General features: G+C 53.5%; 1 protein-coding gene across 1 annotated transcript in view; it reads right to left on the bottom strand.

Annotated features, from left to right (window-relative positions):
- Positions 1 to 1,352: 1,352 nt before the first annotated feature.
- Positions 1,353 to 23,373, bottom strand: part of LOC110522059 (lysine-specific demethylase RSBN1L) — a 29,799-nt gene continuing 7,778 nt past the window's right edge. Inside the window, exons 4-8 of the mRNA XM_036976781.2 lie at positions 17,669 to 17,806; positions 15,703 to 15,845; positions 15,290 to 15,457; positions 15,059 to 15,167; positions 1,353 to 4,732 (exon numbers count right to left, since the gene is read on the bottom strand). Of these exons, the coding sequence (XP_036832676.2) occupies positions 3,005 to 4,732; positions 15,059 to 15,167; positions 15,290 to 15,457; positions 15,703 to 15,845; positions 17,669 to 17,806 (2,286 nt within the window). The 3' untranslated portion in view covers positions 1,353 to 3,004. The remainder of the gene's footprint in view (positions 4,733 to 15,058; positions 15,168 to 15,289; positions 15,458 to 15,702; positions 15,846 to 17,668; positions 17,807 to 23,373) is intronic.

Genomic DNA, 23,373 nt, shown 5'->3' with positions numbered 1-23,373 from the left:
GGGCTGTGCTTTGGCAAAGTGGGTGGGGTTATATCCTTCCTGTTTGGCCCTGTCCGGGGGTGTCATCGGATGGGGCCACAGTGTCTCCTGACCCCTCCTGTCTCAGCCTCTAGTATTTATGCTGTAGTAGTTTACGTGTCGGGGGGCTAGGGTCAGTTTGTTATATCTGGAGTACCTCTCCTGTCCTATCCGGTGTCCTGTGTGAATTTAAGTATGCTCTCCTTCTTTCTCTCTCTCGGAGGACCTGAGCCCTAGCACCATGCCTCAGGACTACCGGGCATGATGACTCCTTGCTGTCCCCAGTCCACCTGGCCGTGGTGCTGCTCCAGTTTCAACTGTTCTACCTGTGATTATTGTTATTTGACCATGCTGGTCATTTATGAACATTTGAACATCTTGGCCATGTTCTGTTATAATCTCCACCCGGCACAGCCAGAAGAGGACTGGCCACCCCACAGCCTGGTTCCTCTCTAGGTTTCTTCCTAGGTTTTGGCCTTTCTAGGGAGTTTTTCCTAGCCACCGTGCTTCTACACCTGCATTGCTTGCTGTTTGGGGTTTTAGGCTGGGTTTCTGTACAGCACTTTGAGATATCAACTGATGTACGAAGGGCTATATAAATAAATTTGATTCGTAGAATCCATGCTCCGAAGGATTCAGGCTGTTCTGGAGAAAAAGGGTGTACCTAATAAACTGGCCACAGTGTACATCATTGTCCGTCAAAAGTACAACTCAAGTCAACTATTATTGGATGAGTTTGTCTGTCAAAAGACTGCGTTTTTTGTCAGAGAATCATCATCCGTTGTCATTCATCCAGCACCTATTGAAAAAGCATCATCTCCATTGAAAATTCTCAGACACAAAATGCCATCGTGTCAGCAGCCTTACACCTATCAGATCAGGTTCCCTGAGATCTGTAGACACTGAAGGGGATTTGGGATATTCCCGGTCATGGCTTTGTCTGTAGGGCCCATGGTATGGGTTGAGAGTTCCACTTAAAAAAATGTATATACTCATATGGCAGTAGCACTATGGATGATTCTGTAAAGAAATGTGTGGTGTGCCTGGTATTATGTCCCGAGTGACAGACATGCATTATGTAAATCAAATGTAACTACATTGTTTGGATGATTGGTGGTTGTCAGTGTGTGCGATTGGAGTTGGGGTCAATTCAGTTTAACTAAGGGATTGATTCAATCTTTATTCAGTAAAATTTAAATGTAATTTGCGATTGAGCCGACATATGCAGTGTTTACTGTGAATACGGTTTTCTAACATTGCCTTTAAATATCAATCGCACTATAGCGCTGAACCACCGCCATACAGATTGAATGAGCACAATGAAGAGACCATTGTAATATTAGGAACCTTTTATTGAAAGGTTCTGGTCAGAGTATAAATCACACTACCAAGTCTTAATCTCAGGAGATCAAAGGCATTTACAACAGAGTTTCTCACATACATCTGAAATAAAAACAGACTGAAAATGATATAAATAAGTTCTATGGAAAATAAAACTCAGCTTACAAAAAATATATGCATTTATGTATACATTTTCTCACATCAGTACAAGTACATCTATACTGTACAGATTCGGTAAGTATCATTTACAGCCCTGTGTTGAATCATACAAGACTGGTCCAAAAATAGCCCCTAGCTCTGAGCCCTTCAGTGTTGGCAAACCTGAAGTGCCTGGATAGGTATAAGCAATATAGTAGAAGCTCCCCATAGCATACAGGAAGGCTAGTTCTACATTCCAAATAGAGCCCTATGCCTACTAACCACTTCAGTATAGTCTAGTGTAGACTTCAAGGGTTTGGGGTTAAGAGTCGATTTGTAATTGAGCCTAGATGGGGAACATATTGCCTACATACAACTAACCAGTCCCTTCAGATCTGCAAACTTTAAAGGGGGAAAGGCTAGGAGAAGACAAAGGAGCCAAGGAGCTGTTTTGGGACTGAGCCATTGGGTACCTAGAATAGGTGCCTGAAGAACATAGTGTAGCTAAGTAGTGCACAGGCACTAACGCACGGGTCACAACGCTTTTCATAGAAAGAACCTACGTAGATTCACTAACAAGCGTGAAGTGAGCTACTTAGCGTACATTCCTTCTTCAGCCCTCTTCAGACGCTATGAAATGCATCCTTCCTCAGAGAGTGCACTACGTGGTGTAACACCTGGGTTTGTCACACATTCAGAGGCTAACTACCGTAGCGCCTATTGACGATAGTATCTTGTGGCCAGGGGAGTTAAGAACCCCGACGCTCGTTCTGAACGTTAAAATGCGTCGCTTGCGGTATGGTTTTGGAAACATAAGGAACGCATCTTTTCATATTAGCAACAAAATAATAATTTTTAAAAGGCTAAATTACTACACACCTAAATATGATGAGGGTTCCCACACAGCCATATTTCCATGTTACTGATGGAAATAAAAGATAGAGGCGTACCTGTGCTAATTAGTTATGTAAATGGTAGACACTCCAAAAACGTGTTGTCACTGAAAAATACTGTCGGCTGTAGCTGTTAAAACCGGTTAAACAGTCTACCATAAGTGTATATTTTCCATTTGTGAAATTCTTTTGATATGAAAGTAGAGGGATTTATGTTTCTTGAACCGTACCGTAGTTGAGAATCGATTCACATTTAGCTGGAGTATTTGGCTGTTTTGGCTGCCAGCCAGTTTGCCTTTACACAGAACATGTAAGGTCCTTGGACTATAAGGAGAAACTTTAGGCTCCTTTAGTCCATTGTTGGACTAGGTTTTACCCTCCAACTGTATTAGACCAGTAATTACTTCAAGGAATGGAGGAAGAAAGAAAGGATGCATTTCAAAGTTCCAAACAGGGCCTTACTGTAAGTTGTAGCCTGATCCCAGATCTGTATATGCCTTAGCCAATTCAACTCCTCTGTGTATGTACTATGGCATGTCAATTATAGTATTGCTGAAGCAGCAACAGATCTTGGAGAAGGCTAAGTAAGTTGTACAATAGAGAGAACTACACGTTCATAATAAAAAGTCTTTATGCTGTGGATGTGTGGTGTGTGGTTTCAGGGGGTGTTTTAACGAGTGCTGCGGCCTCGTGTCCTGGAGAGGAACTGCAGGTTTGGTGTGTGTCGTGTCCTTTACTTTTGGTCCTTTAGAGGGTGCTAGTGTCCGACTCTCAGACTTGGAGCTAGCGCCTCGACAGTCACTGTGGTGAGACCTGTCTACCAGGGAGAGGGGCGGGGCTTGGAGTGCATCCATAGGCTTAAAGAGGTCAAAGGTTACGAGTGTCCGTGGGGGTTTGTGGTACGAGGGGGGGCAGCTAGGGGCAGGGTGAGGTTTCTTCCTCTCGTCCTTATGGTTGACCTCTCGATCTCTCTTTCCTTCCTTCACATGAGAGGGTGTGGGTCTAGGAGAGAGAACCTTCCCATCCTCCTCTCTCCCTGGATTGGGGTGTGTGGATGGGTTACCCTCTTTCCCCTCTCTATACCCATTTCTGTCCTTCTTTCCATGAGAGGGTTTGTGTCTGTGTGTGCTGCTCTCCCTGCCCTCCTCTCTCTCTAGCCGTGTGTGAGACTGTGTCTGTGCACCATTACCACCTCTGTCCCTGTCTCGTTCCTTCTTGATTTGAGGCTGTGTCTTTGAGGCAGTGTCTGTCTCCCTCACTCCCTTCTCCCTCTGGGTGTGTTGGGGTTGATGTGTGTGTTTCCTCTCCTCATCCTCCTTTTTCCTAATGGGTGGAGATATCTGTGTTTGTGTGGTGATTTCCATAACACTCTCATCTTTCCCCTTCTCTTTCTCCTTCACTCTATCCTTCTCCTTATCTTTCCCTCTCTCCCTTTCTCTGTCCTTATCTTTCACCTTCGCCTTCTTCTCTTTCCCCCGCTCCTCCTTCTCTTTCCCCTGTTCCTTCTTCTCCTTCTCCCTCTCCACTTTCTCCAAATCTTTCCCCTTCCCTTTGTCCTTCTCTTTCTTGACTTGTGGAGGTGTTTGTGTGGCTGTGCTACAATCTATTACCCTCTGCCTTTCATTCTGGACTTGTGGAGGTGTCTTCTGATGTCTTTCTTCCTCGTCTCTCTCTATGCCAGCCTGCTGTGATGCCTTTGAGAGTTCACCATCTTTTCCATCTCCCTCCATCAGCACTTGTGGTGGCATCTGTGTGGGTGTAGTGCCATCTCTTGCTCTTTTTCTCACCCTCTCTTCCATCTTGTGATGGTCATCATCCTCCTTTCTTTTCTTGATTTCCAGTAGTGTTTCTGTGACTGCGTTTCCTTTCCCTCTCTCCTCCTTGACTAAAGGGAATGCCAGTGTAGCTGTACAGCCTCCTCTCTCCGCTCCCTCCTCCCGTGTGTCTTCTTCCTCCTTGCAAACTGACAGCGGCTCCTGTACGGGCGTCCTTGCCCCTGCCTCCTCAGTCTTTATGTGCGTCTGTGGCTGTGTAGGAGTGTCCTCTTTCCCTCCCTCCTCCTCCTCCTCACTTTCCTCCATTTCTTCCGCTTCCTTTATGACTTGACTTGTTGCCTGTGTAGAAGTACAGCTCTCCTCCTCTTCCTCCCTCTCTTGGTCCAGGTGGTATTGTCTGAGGCGGATGTGCCAGGCCAGGCTGCAGACAGCAGACACAGTCTTGAACTGGTGCACCACTCCCCTGGGGATGAAGTAGATGTCGTCGTGGTAGAGCTGGATACGGGCGTAGCGGATGCCCTCTCTCCTCAGCTGGTTCAGCTTGGCATCATCTATCCACTGCACACACTACAGGGAGGGAGGGAGAGTGAGTGTGTGGGAGGGAGGGAGGGAGGGAGGGTGGGAGGGAGAGTGGGTGGGAGGGAGAGTGGGTGGGAGGGAGAGTGGGTGGGAGGGAGAGTGGGTGGGAGGGAGAGTGGGTGGGTGGGTGAGTGAGTGGGTGAGTGGGTGAGTGAGTGAGTGGGTGAGTGGGTGAGTGAGTGAGTGGGAGAGTGGGTGGGTGAGTGAGTGGGTGAGTGAGTGGGTGGGTGAGTGGGTGGGTGAGTGGGTGGGTGAGTGAGTGGGTGGGTGAGTGGGTGGGTGGGTGAGTGAGTGGGTGAGTGGGTGGGTGAGTGAGTGAGTGGGTGGGTGTGAGAGTGGGTGGGTGGGTGGGTGGGAGAGTGAGTGAGTGGGTGGGTGGGAGAGTGAGTGAGTGGGTGGGTGGGAGAGTGAGTGAGTGAGTGGGTGGGTGGGAGAGTGAGTGAGTGGGTGGGTGGGAGAGTGAGTGAGTGGGTGGGTGGGTGGGAGAGTGAGTGAGTGGGTGGGTGGGTGGGAGAGTGAGTGAGTGGGTGGGTGGGTGGGAGAGTGAGTGAGTGGGTGGGTGGGTGGGAGAGTGAGTGAGTGAGTGAGTGGGTGGGTGAGTGAGTGGGCGGGTGGGTGAGTGAGTGGGCGGGTGGGTGAGCGAGTGGGTGGGTGGGTGAGCGAGCGGGTGGGTGGGTGGGTGGGAGAGTGAGTGGGTGGGTGGGAGAGTGAGTGGGTGGGTGAGAGAATGGGTGGGTGAGTGAGTGGGTGGGTGAGTGGGTGGGTGAGTGGGTGGGTGAGTGAGTGGGTGGGTGAGTGAGTGGGTGAGTGAGTGAGTGGGTGGGTGAGTGGGTGGGTGAGTGGGTGGGTGGGTGGGTGGGTGGGAGAGTTTGTGGGTGGGAGGGAGAGTGAGTGGGTGGGTGGGAGGGAGAGTGGGTGGGTGGGAGGGAGAGTGGGTGGGTGGGAGGGAGGGAGAGTGGGTGGGTGGGAGGGAGGGAGAGTGAGTGGGTGGGTGGGAGGGAGAGTGAGTGGGTGGGTGGGAGGGAGGGAGAGTGAGTGGGTGGGTGGGAGGGAGGGAGAGTGAGCGGGTGGGTGGGAGAGGTGGGTGGGTGGGTGGGAGGGAGAGTGGGTGGGTGGGTGGGAGAGAGGTGGGTGGGAGGGAGGGAGAGTGGGTGGGTGGGAGGGAGGGAGGGAGGGAGGGAGAGTGGGTGGGTGGGAGGGAGGGAGAGTGGGTGGGTGGGAGGGAGGGAGAGTGGGTGGGTGGGAGGGAGGGAGAGTGGGTGGGTGGGAGGGAGGGAGAGTGAGTGGGTGGGAGGGAGGGAGAGTGAGTGGGTGGGAGGGAGGGAGAGTGAGTGGGTGGGAGGGAGGGAGAGTGAGTGGGTGGGAGGGAGGGAGGGAGAGTGAGTGGGTGGGAGGGAGGGAGGGAGAGTGAGTGGGTGGGAGGGAGGGAGAGAGAGTGGGTGGGTGGGAGGGAGGGAGAGTGGGTGGGTGGGAGGGAGGGAGAGTGGGTGGGTGGGAGGGAGGGAGAGTGGGTGGGTGGGAGGGAGGGAGAGTGGGTGGGAGGGAGGGAGAGTGGGTGGGTGGGAGGGAGGGAGAGTGGGTGGGTGGGAGGGAGGGAGAGTGAGTGGGTGGGAGGGAGGGAGAGTGAGTGGGTGGGAGGGAGAGTGAGTGGGTGGGAGGGAGAGTGAGTGAGTGAGTGGGTGGGAGGGAGAGAGAGTGAGTGGGTGGGAGGGAGAGAGAGTGAGTGGGTGGGAGGGAGAGTGAGTGGGTGGGAGGGAGGGAGAGTGAGTGGGTGGGAGGGAGGGAGAGTGAGTGGGTGGGAGGGAGGGAGAGTGAGTGGGTGGGAGGGAGGGAGAGTGGTGGGAGGGAGGGAGGGAGAGTGAGTGGGTGGGAGGGAGGGAGAGTGGGTGGGTGGGAGGGAGGGAGATGAGTGGGTGGGTGGGAGGGAGGGAGAGTGAGTGGGTGGGTGGGTGGGAGGGAGGGAGAGTGAGTGGGAGAGTGGGTGGGAGGGAGAGTGGGTGGGTGGGTGGGAGGGAGAGTGGGTGGGTGGGTGGGTGGGAGGGAGAGTGGGTGGGTGGGTGGGAGGGAGAGTGGGTGGGTGGGTGGGAGGGAGAGTGGGTGGGTGGGTGGGTGGGAGGGAGAGTGGGTGGGTGGGTGGGTGGGAGGGAGAGTGGGTGGGTGGGAGGGAGAGTGGGTGGGTGGGTGGGTGGGTGGGAGGGAGAGTGGGTGGGTGGGTGGGAGGGAGAGTGGGTGGGTGGGTGGGTGGGAGGGAGAGTGGGTGGGTGGGTGGGTGGGAGGGAGAGTGGGTGGGTGGGTGGGTGGGTGGGAGGGAGAGTGGGTGGGTGGGAGGGAGAGTGGGTGGGTGGGAGGGAGGGAGAGTGGGTGGGTGGAGAGTGGGTGGGTGGGGTGGGTGGGTGGGAGAGTGGGTGGGTGGGAGGGAGGGAGAGTGGGTGGGTGGGAGGGAGGGAGAGTGAGTGGGTGGGAGGAGGGAGAGTGAGTGGGTGGGAGGGAGGGAGAGTGGGTGGGTGGGAGGGAGGGAGAGTGGGTGGGAGGGAGGGAGAGTGAGGGGTGGGAGGGAGGGAGAGTGAGTGGGTGGGAGGGAGGGAGGGAGAGTGAGTGGGTGGGAGGGGAGAGTGAGTGGGTGGGAGGGAGAGAGAGTGAGTGGGTGGGAGGGAGGGAGAGTGAGTGGGTGGGAGGGAGAGAGTGAGTGGGTGGGAGGGAGAGAGAGTGAGTGGGTGGGAGGGAGAGAGAGTGAGTGGGTGGGAGGGAGTGAGAGTGAGTGGGTGGGAGGGAGAGTGAGTGGGTGGGAGGGAGGGAGAGTGAGTGGGTGGGAGGGAGGGAGAGTGAGTGGGTGGGAGGGAGGGAGAGTGAGTGGGTGGGAGGGAGGGAGAGTGAGTGGGTGGGAGGGAGGGAGTGGGTGGGAGGGAGGGAGAGTGAGTGGGTGGGAGGGAGGGAGTGGGTGGGAGGGAGGGAGAGTGAGTGGGTGGGAGGGAGGGAGAGTGAGTGGGTGGGAGGGAGGGAGAGTGAGTGAGTGGGTGGGAGGGAGGGAGAGTGAGTGGATGGGAGGGAGGGAGAGTGAGTGGGTGGGAGGGAGAGTGAGTGGGTGGGAGGGAGGGAGAGTGAGTGGGTGGGAGGGAGAGTGAGTGGGTGGGAGGGAGGGAGGGAGAGTGAGTGAGTGGGTGGGAGGGAGGGAGGGAGGGAGAGTGAGTGGGTGGGAGGGAGAGTGAGTGGGTGGGAGGGAGAGTGAGTGGGTGGGAGGGAGGGAGAGTGAGTGGGTGGGAGGGAGGGAGAGTGAGTGGGTGGGAGGGAGGGAGAGTGAGTGGGTGGGTGGGTGGGAGGGAGGGAGAGTGAGTGGGTGGGTGGGAGGGAGAGTGAGTGGGTGGGTGGGAGGGAGAGTGAGTGGGTGGGAGGGAGGGAGAGTGAGGGGTGGGAGGGAGGGAGAGTGAGTGGGTGGGAGGGAGGGAGAGTGAGTGGGTGGGAGGGAGGGAGAGTGAGTGGGTGGGAGGGAGGGAGAGTGAGTGGGTGGGAGGGAGGGAGAGTGGGTGGGAGGGAGGGAGAGTGAGTGGGTGGGAGGGAGAGTGAGTGGGTGGGAGGGAGGGAGAGTGAGTGGGTGGGAGGGAGGGAGAGTGAGTGGGTGGGAGGGAGGGAGAGTGAGTGGGTGGGAGGGAGGGAGAGTGAGTGGGTGGGAGGGAGGGAGAGTGAGTGGGTGGGAGGGAGGGAGAGTGAGTGGGTGGGAGGGAGGGAGAGTGAGTGGGTGGGAGGAGAGAGTGGGTGGGAGGGAGGGAGAGTGAGTGGGTGGGAGGGAGGGAGAGTGAGTGGGTGGGAGGGAGGGAGAGTGAGTGGGTGGGAGGGAGAGTGAGTGGGTCGGGAGGGAGAGTGAGTGGGTGGGAGGGAGGGAGAGTGAGTGGGTGGGAGGGAGGGAGAGTGAGTGGGTGGGAGGGAGGGAGGGAGAGTGAGTGGGTGGAGGGAGGGAGGGAGAGTGAGTGGGTGGGAGGGAGGGAGAGTGAGTGGGTGGGAGGGAGGGAGAGTGAGTGGGTGGGAGGGAGGGAGAGTGAGTGGGTGGGAGGGAGGGAGAGTGAGTGGGTGGGAGGGAGAGTGAGTGGGAGGGAGAGTGAGTGGGAGGGAGGGAGAGTGGGAGGGAGGGAGAGTGAGTGGGAGGGAGGGAGAGTGAGTGGGAGGGAGGGAGAGTGAGTGGGAGGGAGAGTGAGTGGGTGGGAGGGAGAGTGAGTGGGTGGGAGGGAGAGTGAGTGGGTGGGAGGGAGGGAGAGTGAGTGGGTGGGAGGGAGGGAGAGTGAGTGGGTGGGAGGGAGAGTGAGTGGGAGGGAGGGAGAGTGAGTGAGTGGAGGGAGGGAGAGTGAGGGAGAGTGAGTGGGTGGGAGGGAGAGTGAGTGGGTGGGAGGGAGAGTGAGTGGGTGGGAGGGAGAGTGAGTGGGTGGGAGGGAGAGTGAGTGGGTGGGAGGGAGAGTGAGTGGGTGGGAGGGAGGGAGGGAGAGTGAGTGGGTGGGAGGGAGGGAGAGTGAGTGGGTGGGAGGGAGGGAGAGTGAGTGGGTGGGAGGGAGGGAGAGTGAGTGGGTGGGAGGGAGAGTGAGTGGGTGGGAGGGAGTGTGAGTGGGTGGGAGGGAGGGAGAGTGAGTGGGTGGGAGGGAGGGAGAGTGAGTGGGTGGGTGGGAGGGAGAGTGAGTGAGTGGGTGGGTGGGAGAGTGAGTGAGTGGGTGGGTGGGAGGGAGAGTGAGTGGGTGGGAGGGAGAGTGAGTGGGTGGGAGGGAGAGTGAGTGGGTGGGAGGGAGAGTGAGTGGGTGGGAGGGAGAGTGAGTGGGTGGGTGGGAGAGTGAGTGGGTGGGTGGGAGGGAGGGAGAGTGAGTGGGTGGGAGAGTGAGTGGGTGGGAGGGAGGTGAGTGAGTGAGTGAGTGGGTGGGTGGGAGAGTGAGTGGGTGGGTGGGAGAGTGAGTGGGTGGGTGGGAGGGAGGGAGAGTGAGTGGGTGGGTGGGAGGGAGGGAGAGTGAGTGGGTGGGTGGGAGGGAGAGTGAGTGGGTGGGTGGGAGGGAGAGTGAGTGGGAGGGAGAGTGAGTGAGTGGGTGGGTGGGTGGGAGGGAGAGTGAGTGAGTGGGTGGGTGGGAGAGTGAGTGGGTGGGTGGGAGGGAGAGTGAGTGGGTGGGTGGGAGGGAGAGTGAGTGGGTGGGTGGGGAGGGAGAGTGAGTGGGTGGGTGGGGGGAGAGTGAGTGGGTGGGGGAGGGAGAGTGAGTGGATGGGTGGGAGGGAGAGTGAGTGGATGGGTGGGAGGGAGAGTGAGTGGATGGGTGGGAGGGAGAGTGAGTGGATGGGTGGGAGGGAGAGTGAGTGAGCGGGAGGGAGGGAGAGTGAGTGAGTGAGTGAGTGGGTGGGAGGGAGTGAGTGGGTGGGAGGGAGAGTGAGTGGGTGGGTGGGAGGGAGAGTGAGTGGGTGGGTGGGAGGGAGAGTGAGTGGGTGGGTGGGAGGGAGAGTGAGTGGGTGGGTGGGAGAGTGAGTGGGTGGGTGGGAGAGTGAGTGGGTGGGTGGGAGGGAGAGTGAGTGGGTGGGAGGGAGAGTGAGTGGATGGGTGGGAGGGAGAGTGAGTGAGTGAGTGGGAGGGAGGGAGAGTGAGTGAGTGAGTGAGTGGGTGGGAGGGAGTGAGTGAGTGGGTGGGTGGGAGGGAGGGAGAGTGAGTGGGTGGGAGGGAGGGAGAGTGAGTGGGTGGGAGGAGGGAGAGTGAGTGAGTGGGTGGGAGAGTGAGTGGGTGGGTGGGAGAGTGAGTGAGTGGGTGGGAGGGAGAGTGCGTGGGTGGGAGGGAGTGAGTGAGTGGGTGGGAGGGAGAGTGAGTGGGTGGGAGGGAGGGTGAGTGAGTGGGTGGGAGAGTGAGTGAGTGAGTGAGTGGGAGGGAGAGTGAGTGGGTGGGAGGGAGAGTGAGTGAGTGGGTGGGAGAGTGAGTGAGTGGGTGGAGAGTGAGTGAGTGAGTGAGTGGGAGGGAGGGAGAGTGAGTGGGTGGGAGGAAGAGTGAGTGGGTGGGAGGGAGAGTGAGTGGGTGGGTGGGTGGGAGGGAGAGTGAGTGGGTGGGTGGAGGAGAGAGTGAGTGGGTGGGTGGGAGGGAGGGAGAGTGGGTGGGTGGGAGGGAGGGAGAGTGAGTGGGTGGGAGGGAGGGAGAGTGAGTGGGTGGGAGGGAGGGAGAGTGAGTGGGTGGGAGGGAGGGAGAGTGAGTGGGTGGGAGGGAGGGAGAGTGAGTGGGTGGGAGGGAGGGAGTGAGTGGGTGGGAGGGAGGGAGAGTGAGTGGGTGGGAGGGAGGGAGAGTGAGTGGGTGGGAGGGAGGGAGAGTGAGTGGGTGGGAGGGAGGGAGAGTGAGTGGGTGGGAGGGAGGGAGAGTGAGTGGGTGGGAGGGAGGGAGGTGAGTGGGTGGAGGGAGGGAGGGAGAGTGAGTGGGTGGGGGGAGGGAGGGAGAGTGAGTGGGTGGGAGGGAGGGAGAGTGAGTGGGTGGGAGGGAGGGAGAGTGAGTGGGTGGGAGGGAGGAGAGTGAGTGGGTGGGAGGGAGGGAGAGTGAGTGGGTGGGAGGGAGGGAGAGTGAGTGGGTGGGAGGGAGAGTGAGTGGGTGGGAGGGAGAGTGAGTGGGTGGGAGGGAGGGAGAGAGAGTGAGTGGGTGGGAGGAGAGTGAGTGGGTGGGAGGGAGAGTGAGTGGGTGGGAGGGAGGGAGAGTGAGTGGGTGGGAGTGAGTGGGTGGGAGGGAGGGAGAGTGAGTGGGTGGGAGGGAGGGAGAGTGAGTGGGTGGAGGGAGGGAGAGTGAGTGGGTGGGAGGGAGGGAGAGTGAGTGGGTGGGAGGGAGGGAGAGTGAGTGGGTGGGTGGGAGGGAGGGAGAGTGAGTGGGTGGGTGGGAGGGAGGGAGAGTGAGTGGGTGGGTGGGAGGGAGGGAGAGTGAGTGGGTGGGTGGGAGGGAGGGAGAGTGAGTGGGTGGGTGGCGAGGGAGGGAGAGTGAGTGGGTGGGAGGAGAGTGAGTGGGTGGGAGGGAGAGTGAGTGGGTGGGAGGGAGGGAGGAGTGGGAGGGAGGGAGAGTGAGTGGGTGGGAGGGAGAGTGAGTGGGTGGGAGGGAGGGAGAGTGAGTGGGTGGGAGGGAGGGAGAGTGAGTGGGTGGGAGGGAGGGAGAGTGAGTGGGTGGGAGGGAGGGAGAGTGAGTGAGTGAGTGGGTGGGTGGGAGGGAGGGAGAGTGAGTGGGTGGGTGGGAGGGAGGGAGAGTGAGTGGGTGGGTGGGAGGGAGGGAGAGTGAGTGGGTGGGTGGGAGGGAGGGAGAGTGAGTGGGTGGGAGGGAGGGAGAGTGAGTGGGTGGGAGGGAGGGAGAGTGAGTGGGTGGGAGGGAGGGAGAGTGAGTGAGTGGGAGGGAGGGAGGGAGAGTGAGTGAGTGGGAGGGAGGGAGGGAGAGTGAGTGAGTGGGTGGGAGGGAGGGAGGGAGAGTGAGTGGGTGGGAGGGAGGGAGAGTGAGTGGGTGGGTGGGTGGGAGGGAGGGAGGGAGGGTGAGTGAGTGGGTGGGTGGGAGGGAGGGAGGGAGAGTGAGTGAGTGAGTGGGTGGGTGGGAGGGAGGGAGAGTGGGTGGGTGGGAGGGAGGGAGGGAGAGGGGTGGGTGGGAGGGAGAGTGGGTGGGTGGGAGGGAGAGTGGGTGGGTGGGGGGGAGAGTGAGTGAGTGGGTGGGAGGGAGGGAGAGTGAGTGGGTGGGAGGGAGGGAGAGTGAGTGGGTGGGAGGGAGGGAGGGAGAGTGAGTGGGTGGGAGGGAGGGAGGGAGAGTGAGTGAGTGGGTGGGAGGGAGGGAGGGAGAGTGAGTGGGTGGGAGGGAGGGAGAGTGAGTGAGTGGGAGGGAGGGAGAGTGAGTGGGTGGGAGGGAGAGTGAGTGGGTGGGAGGGAGGGAGAGTGAGTGGGTGGGAGGGAGGGAGAGTGAGTGGGTGGGAGGGAGGGAGAGTGAGTGGGTGGGAGGGAGAGTGAGTGGGTGGGAGGGAGGGAGAGTGAGTGGGTGGGAGGGAGGGAGAGTGAGTGGGTGGGAGGGAGGGAGAGTGAGTGGGTGGGAGGGAGGGAGAGTGAGTGGGTGGGAGGGAGGGAGAGTGAGTGGGTGGGAGGGAGGGAGAGTGAGTGGGTGGGAGGGAGGGAGAGTGAGTGGGTGGGAGGGAGGGAGGGAGAGTGAGTGGGTGGGAGGGAGGGAGGGAGAGTGAGTGGGTGGGAGGGAGGGAGAGTGAGTGGGTGGGAGGGAGGGAGGGAGAGTGAGTGGGTGGGAGGGAGGGAGGGAGAGTGAGTGGGTGGGAGGGAGGGAGGGAGAGTGAGTGGGTGGGAGGGAGGGAGGGAGGGAGAGTGAGTGGGTGGGAGGGAGAGAGAGTGAGTGGGTGGGAGGGAGAGAGAGTGAGTGGGAGGGAGGGAGAGTGAGTGGGTGGGAGGGAGAGAGAGTGAGTGGGTGGGAGGGAGAGAGAATGAGTGGGTGGGAGGGAGAGAGAATGAGTGGGTGGGAGGGAGAGAGAGTGAGTGGGTGGGAGGGAGAGAGAGTGAGTGGGTGGGAGGGAGAGAAAGTGAGTGGGTGGGAGAGAGAGTGGGTGGGAGAGAGAGTGGGTGGGAGAGAGAGTGGGTGGGAGAGAGAGTGGGTGGGAGAGAGAGTGAGTGGGTGGGTGGGAGGAAGGGAGGGAGAGAGAGAGAGTGGGTGGGTGGGAGGGAGAGAGAGTGAGTGGGTGGGAGGGAGGGAGGGAGAGTGAGTGGGTGGGTGGGAGGGAGGGGAGTGAGTGAGTGGGTGGGAGGGAGGGAGAGTGAGTGAGTGGGTGGGAGGGAGGGAGAGTGAGTGGGTGGGAGGGAGGGAGAGTGAGTGAGTGGGAGGGAGGGAGGGAGAGTGAGTGAGTGGGAGGGAGGGAGGGAGAGTGAGTGAGTGGGTGGGAGGGAGGGAGGGAGAGTGAGTGGGTGGGAGGGAGGGAGGGAGAGTGAGTGGGTGGGAGGGAGGGAGAGTGAGTGGGTGGGAGGGAGGGAGGGAGAGTGAGTGGGCTGGGAGGGAGGGAGGAGAGTGAGTGTGGGAGGGAGGGAGGGAGAGTGGGGTGGGAGGGAGGGAGGGAGGGAGAGTGAGTGGGTGGGAGGGAGAGAGAGTGAGTGGTGGGAGGGAGAGAGAGTGAGTGGGAGGGAGGGAGAGTGAGTGGGTGGGAGGGAGAGAGAGTGAGTGGGTGGGAGGGAGAGAGAATGAGTGGGTGGGAGGGAGAGAGAATGAGTGGGTGGGAGGGAGAGAGAGTGAGTGGGTGGGAGGGAGAGAGAGTGAGTGGGTGGGAGGGAGAGAAAGTGAGTGGGTGGGAGAGAGAGTGGGTGGGAGAGAGAGTGGGTGGGAGAGAGAGTGGGTGGGAGAGAGAGTGGGTGGGAGAGAGAGTGAGTGGGTGGGTGGGAGGAAGGGAGGGAGAGAGAGGAGTGGGTGGGAGGGAGGGAGAGAGTGAGTGGGTGGGAGGGAGGGAGGGAGAGTGAGTGGGTGGGAGGGAGGGAGGGAGAGTGAGTGGGTGGGAGGGAGGGAGGGAGAGTGAGTGGGTGGGAGGGAGGGAGAGTGAGTGGGTGGGAGGGAGGGAGAGTGAGTGGGTGGGAGGGAGAGAGAGTGAGTGGGTGGGAGGGAGAGAGAGTGAGTGGGTGGGAGGGAGAGAGAGTGAGTGGGTGGGTGGGAGAGAGAGTGAGTGGGTGGGAGGGAGAGAGAGTGAGTGGGTGGGAGGGAGAGAGTGAGTGGGTGGGAGGGAGAGAGAGTGAGTGGGTGGGAGGGAGAGAGAGTGAGTGGGTGGGAGGGAGAGAGAGTGAGTGGGTGGGAGGGAGAGAGAGTGAGTGGGTGGGAGGGAGAGAGAGTGAGTGGGTGGGAGGGAGAGAAAGTGAGTGGGTGGGAGAGAGAGTGGGTGGGAGAGAGAGTGAGTGGGTGGGTGGGAGGAAGGGAGGGAGAGAGAGAGAGTGGGTGGGTGGGAGAGTGAGTGGGTGGGAGGGAGAGTGAGTGGGTGGGTGGGAGAGTGAGTGGGTGGGAGAGTGAGTGGGTGGGAGAGTGAGTGGGTGGGAGAGTGAGTGGGTGGGAGAGTGAGTGGGTGGGAGAGTGAGTGGGTGGGAGAGTGAGTGGGTGGGAGAGTGGGTGGGTGGGAGAGTGAGTGGGTGGGAGAGTGAGTGGGTGGGAGAGTGAGTGGGTGGGAGAGTGAGTGGGTGGGTGAGTGGAGAGTGAGTGAGTGGGTGGGTGGGAGAGTGGGAGGGAGCAAAAAGGAGGAGTGAAAGGGGCAGTAGAGGAGATTACTTTGTAGGTTAAAGCCACCATTGACACACTGTAATATCTGTTCTAATGATCCATGTAGAATCCATAGATCTTAGAAGTACCTGTGAGAGGGGTGGTTCGTACAGGTCTAGCTGGAGCCTCTGGACCACTTCAGGGAAATCTCCCGCGTGGAAACACACCACGTCTTTGGTAATCCTGGCAGGAGCATCACTACAGGGACAGTCAAGGGGAGAGAGACACTGTCAGCAAGAGGAGCTCAGGTGTGTACAGATATGGAAGGGCTGTGTGTGTGTGTACTAGATCAGGGGTACAAAGGCCAGGTGTGTACCCACCCCTCTCCACAGCGCACAGCCTTGAGCACCCCTACGGCGGCGGTGGTCTGTCTCTCAAAGCCCTGTCCGATGTGGTCGGCGTGGGCTCTGGTCCGGTCCTCAAATAGCATCTCCCTGGGCTCGCTTGCCCGCGGCAGGTACTGCAGGTTCTTGATCTCATTGGTTGACCTGGAACAGGGGGAAATGTAAATTGACCTTAAAAGTAGTAACAAAATGCCAAAGGATGTGGCATAAGGATAACAAATTCTAAGATACCTCGGACTACTTCATTGTTGTCAGCTATTAAGTATAATGTCTTATGTCATGTTGGTGGCTTGCTGCCATGCCTTGGTTCTTGTCCCTACCAAGCCTAGACGTAAACGCAATCTTTTCACTATGGTGGTCAAACAACCATGCCAAACAACGCAACACACCTCTTTCTCTTGTAGGGGGACTTGGGCATGTCAGCCACAGGGATCATCTGTTCCCCTGGTCTGACCCACATGATGGGCCCATCATCACTCTCTGTGGGACTCCGCAGGCGCAGGCTGGAGAACGTGCCCCAGGGCAGGGTACGCTGGGACCACACACACAGTTACACATCACCTCATTTACTTTGATATATTTACAGTACCAGTCAAAGGTTTGGACACACCTACTCATTCAAGGGTTTTTCTTTATTTTTACTATTTATAAGTTGTAGAATAATAGTGAAGACATCAAAACTATGAAATAACACATATGGAATCATGTGGTAACCAAAAAAGTGTTAAACCAATAAAAATATATTTTAGTAGCCACCCTTTGCCTTGATGACAGCTTTGCACACTCTTGGCATTCTCTCAACCAGCTTCATGAAGTAGTCACCTGGAATGCATTTCAAAGAAACACAAGCAATGGACATTAGACCGGTGGAAACCTGTCTTTGGTCTGATGAGTCCAAATTAGAGATTTTTGGTTCCAACTGCCATGTCTTTGTGTGACACAGAGTAGGTGAACGGATGATCTCCACATGTGTGGTTCCCACTGTGAAACATGGAGGAGGTGTGATGGTGTGGGGGTGTTTGCTGGTGACACTCAGTGATTGATTTAGAATTCAAGGCAGCATGGCTACCACAGCATTCTGCAGCGATATGCCATCCCATCTGGTTTGCGCTTAGTGGGACTGCCGTTTGTTTTTCAACAAGATAATGACCCCAAACACACCTCCAGGCTGTGTAAGGATTATTTGACCAAGAAGGAGAGTGATGGAGTGCTGCATCAGATGACCTGGCCTCCACAATCACCCGACCTCAACCCAATTGAGATGAGTTGGACCGCAGAGTGAAGGAAAAGCAGCCAACAAGTGCTCAGCATATGTGGGACGGTTGAAAAATAATTTCAGGTGAAGCTGGTTGAGATAATGCCAAGAGTGTGCAAAGCTGTCATCAAGGCAAAGGGTGGCTACTTTGACTTTAAATCTAAATAGATTTTTTTTAACACTTTTTTTGGTTACTAAATGATTCAATGTGTGTTATTTCATAGTTTTGATGTCTTCACTATTATTCTACAATGTAGAAAATAGTAAAAAATAAATGAGTAGGTGTGTCCAAACTTTTGACTTGTACTGTTTGTCTAACACACAGCACTCACCACATAATGTGGTGATTTTCATAGTCTTAAAAATCACCACAAAAGTACTGGTCAACAGAAACAAAACAGATCTCTGAAAATGTCAAAATATTTTACATTCAATTATAGCGCTGTCATAGCGGAAAAACTTATCTAGACAAATCCCAATTGTTGGAAATGACACGGGAATACTGATGGGAGATGCCATCCTTCCGTAGCCTATTTGAAGCTTGCAGGTCACAGGCTATAGCCTAGCTTTAGTCTAAATCAATGTTGATCAAAACAGTTAAATAGGCTAGATTGTAATGTTGCTCAGTAAAATAGGCATATAAAATATTAGGTTACAGACAAAAGTGAACTATTCACTGCTCTCATTCTGGCACACGATGATCATCACAAAGAATTGAATCTTACTCAAATATTTGATCAACAGAAATAAGGAAACATTTCTGAAAACCTCATGTTCTCCATCAAACTACAGGGATGTTATTATGAAAATACTAAGCTGGAGACTACAGATCAATTATTTTAGATACAACTGAAAATACACGTTAAAGTCTTGCGCTGCAAAAAAAGCTGCATTTAAAAAAATGTATATTATTTCGGATCCATTGGTAGGACCCAATTTGGATCTTATTCTCTCTCAGGTGTGACATGTTTTGGGTCGTATCTGGTCCACCTCAAATCCAAATCGGACATAGATTATTTATTACCGGATCCTGTCGGGAGGAATTTAACGGATCCAATTCGGATGTTTGGGATCCGAGAAGACCTATACTCTACACCCACCTCAAGGAAGGGCGATTCCTCCAGCATGTTTATGAACTCGGGAAAGTAGTCTCCCACCTCCTCGTCCACGGCCCCCACCAGGCTGACCTGCCGCATGGCCCCCGCACGGTACGTCCCCTGGGAGTAGGTACGCTTCACCTGGGGACAGACAAAGAATGGGAGATGTGAATGGACAGATACAGTGGGGCAAGAAAGTATTTAGTCAGCCACCAATTGTGCAAGTTCTCCCACTTAAAAAGACTATGACAGACAAAATGAGAGAGAAAAATCCAGAAAATCACATTGTAGGATTTTTTATTAATTTATTTACAAATTATGGTGGAAAATAGGTATTTGGTCAATAAACTTTTGTTATCTCAATACTTTGTTATATACCCTTTGTTGGCAATGACAGAGGTCAAACATTTTCTGTAAGTCTTCACAAGGTTTTCACACACTGTTGCTGGTATTTTGGCCCGTTCCTCCATGCAGATCTCCTCTAGAGCAGTGATGTTTTGGGGCTGTTGCTGGGCAACACGGACTTTCAACTCACTCCAAAGATTTTCTATGGGGTTGAGATCTGGAGACTAGTCCCTTTGCAGAAAAACAGCCCCAAAGCATGATGTTTCCACCCCCATGCTTCACAGTAGGTATGGTGTTCTTTGGAGGCAACTCAGCATTCTTTGTCCTCCAAACACAACGAGTTGAGTTTTTACCAAAAAGTTATATTTTGGTTTCATCTGACCATATGACATTCTCCCAATCTTCTTCTGGATCATCCCATCCCCACGGGGTGAGATCTTGTGTGGAGCCCCAGATCGAGGGAGATTATCAGTGGTCTTGTATGTCTTCCATTTCCTAATAATTGCTCCCACAGTTGATTTCTTCAAACCAAGCTGCTTATCTATTGCAGATTCAGTCTTCCCAGCCTGGTGCAGGTCTACAATTTTGTTTCTAGTGTCCTTTGACAGCTCTTTGGTCTTGGCTATAGTGGAGTTTGGAGTGTGACTGTTTGAGGTTGTGGACAGGTGTCTTTTATACTGATAACAAGTTCAAACAGGTGCCATTAATACAGGTAACGAGTGGAGGACAGAGGAGCCTCTTAAAGAAGAAGTTACAGGTCTGTGAGAGCCAGAAATCTTGCTTGTTTGTAGGTGACCAAATACTTATTTTCCACCATAATTTGCAAATAAATTCATTAAAAAATCCTACAATGTGATTTTCTGAATTTTTTTTCTCATTTTGTCTGTCATAGTTGAAGTGTACCTATGATGAAAATTACAGGCCTCTCTCATCTTTTTAAGTGGGAGAACTTGCACAATTGGTGGCTAACTAAATACTTTTTTGCCCCACTGTAAGTGGGGTACACAGCTGCTGAAATAGTAAATAAGGCTAGAAAGACATCTACCAACAGACAGAAGATTAACATTCAACAAACTCCGCTTTTCAACTTTTCTTTTACCATGCAAATTTCGGGTCAGTAAAAATAACCACTGAGGTTGAGAATTGTTGCTGTAATTTTGACAACACAGTTTAACCTAAATACAAGCACTCGGCTGATTCATCATCTTCTTCCCATCATGCAGAAATGGACTGTTAACACCGTAACACATTATATCGCAAGACAAGCTGACTATCTATCCATCAAGAATCCATTAATGTCAGCAACATCTAGCTGTAGCAGGTGTCTCTCTCATGGCCCAATACACACAGCTACTAATGGTAACAGAAGCTCACTAATAACCCTTCAACACCCTGCAGTGTTTGTTCACATGATGGAATCAAGTCGAGTAGTAAGTGACTGCCTTTCATTTTCAGCATCGCTGAATGTTCAACCACGTGATGTCTCAGAGAGAGCAGTAGACCTTTCAAGCTATCTGCAGGGAGGAAGGAAACAGGGTTGCTAGGATACAGGAGTAAGAGTCCCTGGTCGGGGGGAAATATAAATGCAGATTCTGAACGGAAACAAACACTTAGAAGAATCAAGGAGTCACACTAGCAGGACCTAGTGCAGAGTTAAGAAGTCACACATAGCCTAGCTTTCACAAACATAGGAGGGAAGAGAATGAGCTGATTGGGTCATCCTTGAGGTGTTCCATCTCCAATCATGTATTTAATATGCATCTAGTGAGGACCCCTGACAACAGTGAGTCGAGGAAATTTCTGGTTGTGACAACCAAATCATATCGCCGTCTACAACCAAGAGGTAACCAAAAATAGCACCTGCCAACCAATCCGAGACGCCAGCGCAATCAAGACGTTACCAAGAATTGACCAATGAGAATAGAGCTATGGAAGTGTCCGGAACTAGAAGAGGAGTGCCTCTCCTCTGTCTCTAACAGACATTTCATCCAACAGTAAAGTTAAAACGTTCGCGGCTTATATTATCTTTTTCTGAAATCAGAAGTTGTCTGCTGTTTTCAATTGGAACATCTATCACTAGCAGGTACAATCATCACGAGTACAGTTGGCTAACAACTTAGCTAGCTAGCTACAGTACTTACAGTAGCGAGCTGCATGTTTTGACAGGTTGTCAAAATAGTTTGTCTCTTCATGTCAGCCCCAATATTTCCATACTAGGCTGAAATCCTAGTGTGATTTTATAGCAGACCTAAGTGTTGTTGCCCAGCTAGTTAAAGTCAGATAGCTTTAAATTACTTAAATGAATAATGTGGCTAGCAAGATGTAGACATTGAATAAACATGCACTTGCTTATGCTTGTGTGTGTTATAATGTGCTGAGAGAGTTGAGATGTTAGGTAAAGGTTAGACACTGTTCATTTAAAATGTTCCATCCACACACCCAATTTGCTCACTGTGATGACATTTTACATCTTATACTCATCAATAAACCCCCCCCCCCCTTATTTCCATAGCAAGTTGTCAGATGGGAGCCTTGTCCTGAAAGACACCAGCTTCTACAGATGCACGACTGAGAAGATCCTATCTGGCTGCATCACCGCCTGTAAAAGCAGCTGCACCGTCCCCCGGAAGATCACCAAGGACTTCAGCCACGGCCTGTTCTCTTGGCTTCTGTCTGGCAGACGGTACCGGAGCATCTACCACCAGGCCATAAGACTTAAAAAGCCTGGCTGTCCACCTGCACAATCTGCTGTTCACCTGCACCGTAAGAGACAGAGTCAGTGGAAACTGTGACAGTATTGCTTCCGACAAAGCATTGCTACCTACCGCTCCACTAAAGTCACAGCCCTTGCCTACGCACACTCACATCACTGCTGATATTAATATGTACTGCTCACTTCATCTACTTGTTGACATAGCACATTTCTCAGTACATACCATTACTACTGGGTTTTACTACTACTTTTATACCTTTTAATAGCTGTTTACCACTTGCCTTATTGTGTTCTTTGTTTTTGACATTTCACTGCACCGTTGAGAGGTAGTCCAACAATGGACTAAAGGAGCCTAAAGTTTCTCCTTATAGTCCAAGGACCTTACATGTTCTGTGTAAAGGCGAACTGGCTGGCAGCCAAAACAGCCAAATACTCCAGCTAAATGTGAATCGATTCTCAACTACGGTACGGTTCTAGAAACATAAATCCCTCTACTTTCATATCACATCAAAATACACACACTGTTTTGACCAGTTTTAACACAGTTGTCACTGACAGTATTTTTCCAGTGACAACACGTTTGTGGCATCCGTCTTCTGTTCTCTCTCACACACACACACCTAAAAGACGTAGATAGCTAATTACCACAGGTAGTCGACTCTGCCTTCCGTCTGTTTTCCGTAAACACGTGCTCTAACATGGCGACATGGCCGTGTAGTGACTCTAACCCCCATACAGAAGACTCCTTGGTCCAATGACTTACGTGTAATGTAATGGAATTGAGAGTCATTAATTATCAAGGGCTATGTTGACAGGTAGCTTGCAAGTAAGCATTTCATTTCACTGTTTACACTAAGGTATCCTGTGTATATCACGAACAACTTGGATTTGACTTCATTATATTTTTGACAGTAAGGATGCTTGCCATTTCAGGAGACACAGTTCAAAAAGAGTGATGCAAAAACAAAAAGCTGCCAATTACTTTCAAGGAGTACCTGGAGGTCCCCACCCCACCATCCAGTCCACACCTCTACCTGCATCAGGCCTCCGCTCCTGTACAGGCTACCTCACCAGCTTGGCCTCTGTCCGTGCCCTCTAAACCCGTGCCCGGCTGGGACTCTGCAGCCCCCTGTCCTCCGCTCCTTACAGGATGGGCATGTTGGAGCCAGCAACCAGTCTCTGTCCATTTTCAATTCATTATAGAAATTGTTCAATTGTTTGTCCCTCTGTAGTGTTTATTTAACTATATTACTATTTTTCAAGCTTATACATCACAATTTTTCATGAGGCGCAAACAGACATGGTAAAAAACAAACAGTGCAGTTATGCCCTCAGTGAGGCAATCAAACATTACAAACAGTGTCAGTACAGAGACAAAGTGGAGTCGCAATTTAACGGCTCAGACACGAGACGTATGTGGCAAGGACAATCATGGATTACAAAGGGAAACCAGCCACGCCACGGATACCAACATCTTGGTCCCGGACAAGCTAAACACCTTCAGGTGCTTTGAGGATAACACAGTGCCACCGACGTCACTCCAGAGGACTGTGGGCTCTCGTTCTTCATGGCCGATGTAAGACATTTCAGCGCTTTAAACCTCGCAAGGCTGCTAGCCCAGACGGCATCCCTAGCCACGTCCTCAAAGCATGCGCAGACAAGCTGGCTGGATTGTTTACAGACATACACTACCGGTCAAAAGTTTGGACACGCCTACCAATTCAAGGGTGTTTCTTTATTTTTACTATTTCCTACAGAATAATAGTGAAGACATCAAAACTATGAAATAACACATATGGAATGATGTAAGAACCAAAAAAAGTGTTAAACATATCTAAATACATTTTATATTTGAAATTCTTCAAATAGCCACCCTTTGCCTTGACAGCTTTGTACACTCGTGGCATTCTCTCAACCATCTTCACCTGGAATGCTTTTCCAACAGTCTTGAAGGAGTTCCCACATATGCTGAGCACTTGTTGGCTGCTTTTCCTAAACCCTGCGGTCCGACTCATCCCAAACCATCTCAATTTGGTTGAGGTTGGGTGATTGTGGAGGCCAGGTCATCTGATGCAGCACTCCATCACTCTCCTTCTTGGTCAAATAGCCCTTACACAGCCTGGAGGTGTGTTGGGTCATTGTCCTGTTAAAAAACAAATGACAGTCCCACTAAGACCAAACCAGTTGGGATAGCGTATCGCTGCATAATGCTGTGGTAGAAATGCTGGTTAAGTGTGCCTTGAATTCTAAATAAATTACAGACAGTGTCACCAGCAACGCATCCCCACAACATAACACCTCCTCCATGCTTTACAGTGGGAAGTACAAATGCGGAGATCATCCGTTCACCCACAACAGTTCCACAAATAAACTTTTAACAAGGCACACCTGTTAATTGAAATGCATTCCAGGTGACTACCTTGAAGCTGGTTGAGAGAATGCCACGAGTGTGCAAAGCTGTCATCAAGGCAAAGGGTGGCTATTTGAAGAATCTTAAATATAAATATATTTAGATTTGTTTAACACTTTTTCGGTTACTACACGATTCCATATGTGTAATTTCATAGTTTTGATGTCTTCACTATTATTATACAATGTAGAAAATAGTAAATAAAAAATAAACTTTGAATGTGTTCTAAAACTTTTGACT

The sequence above is a fragment of the Oncorhynchus mykiss genome, chromosome 1 (genome assembly GCF_057628025.1).
Source record: "Oncorhynchus mykiss isolate SJ-2025 chromosome 1, ASM5762802v1, whole genome shotgun sequence".
Classification (NCBI taxonomy): Eukaryota; Metazoa; Chordata; class Actinopteri; order Salmoniformes; family Salmonidae; genus Oncorhynchus; species Oncorhynchus mykiss.
The sequence above is the reverse complement of the archived record's forward strand: the minus strand, read 5'-3'. Positions and strand labels throughout refer to the sequence as shown.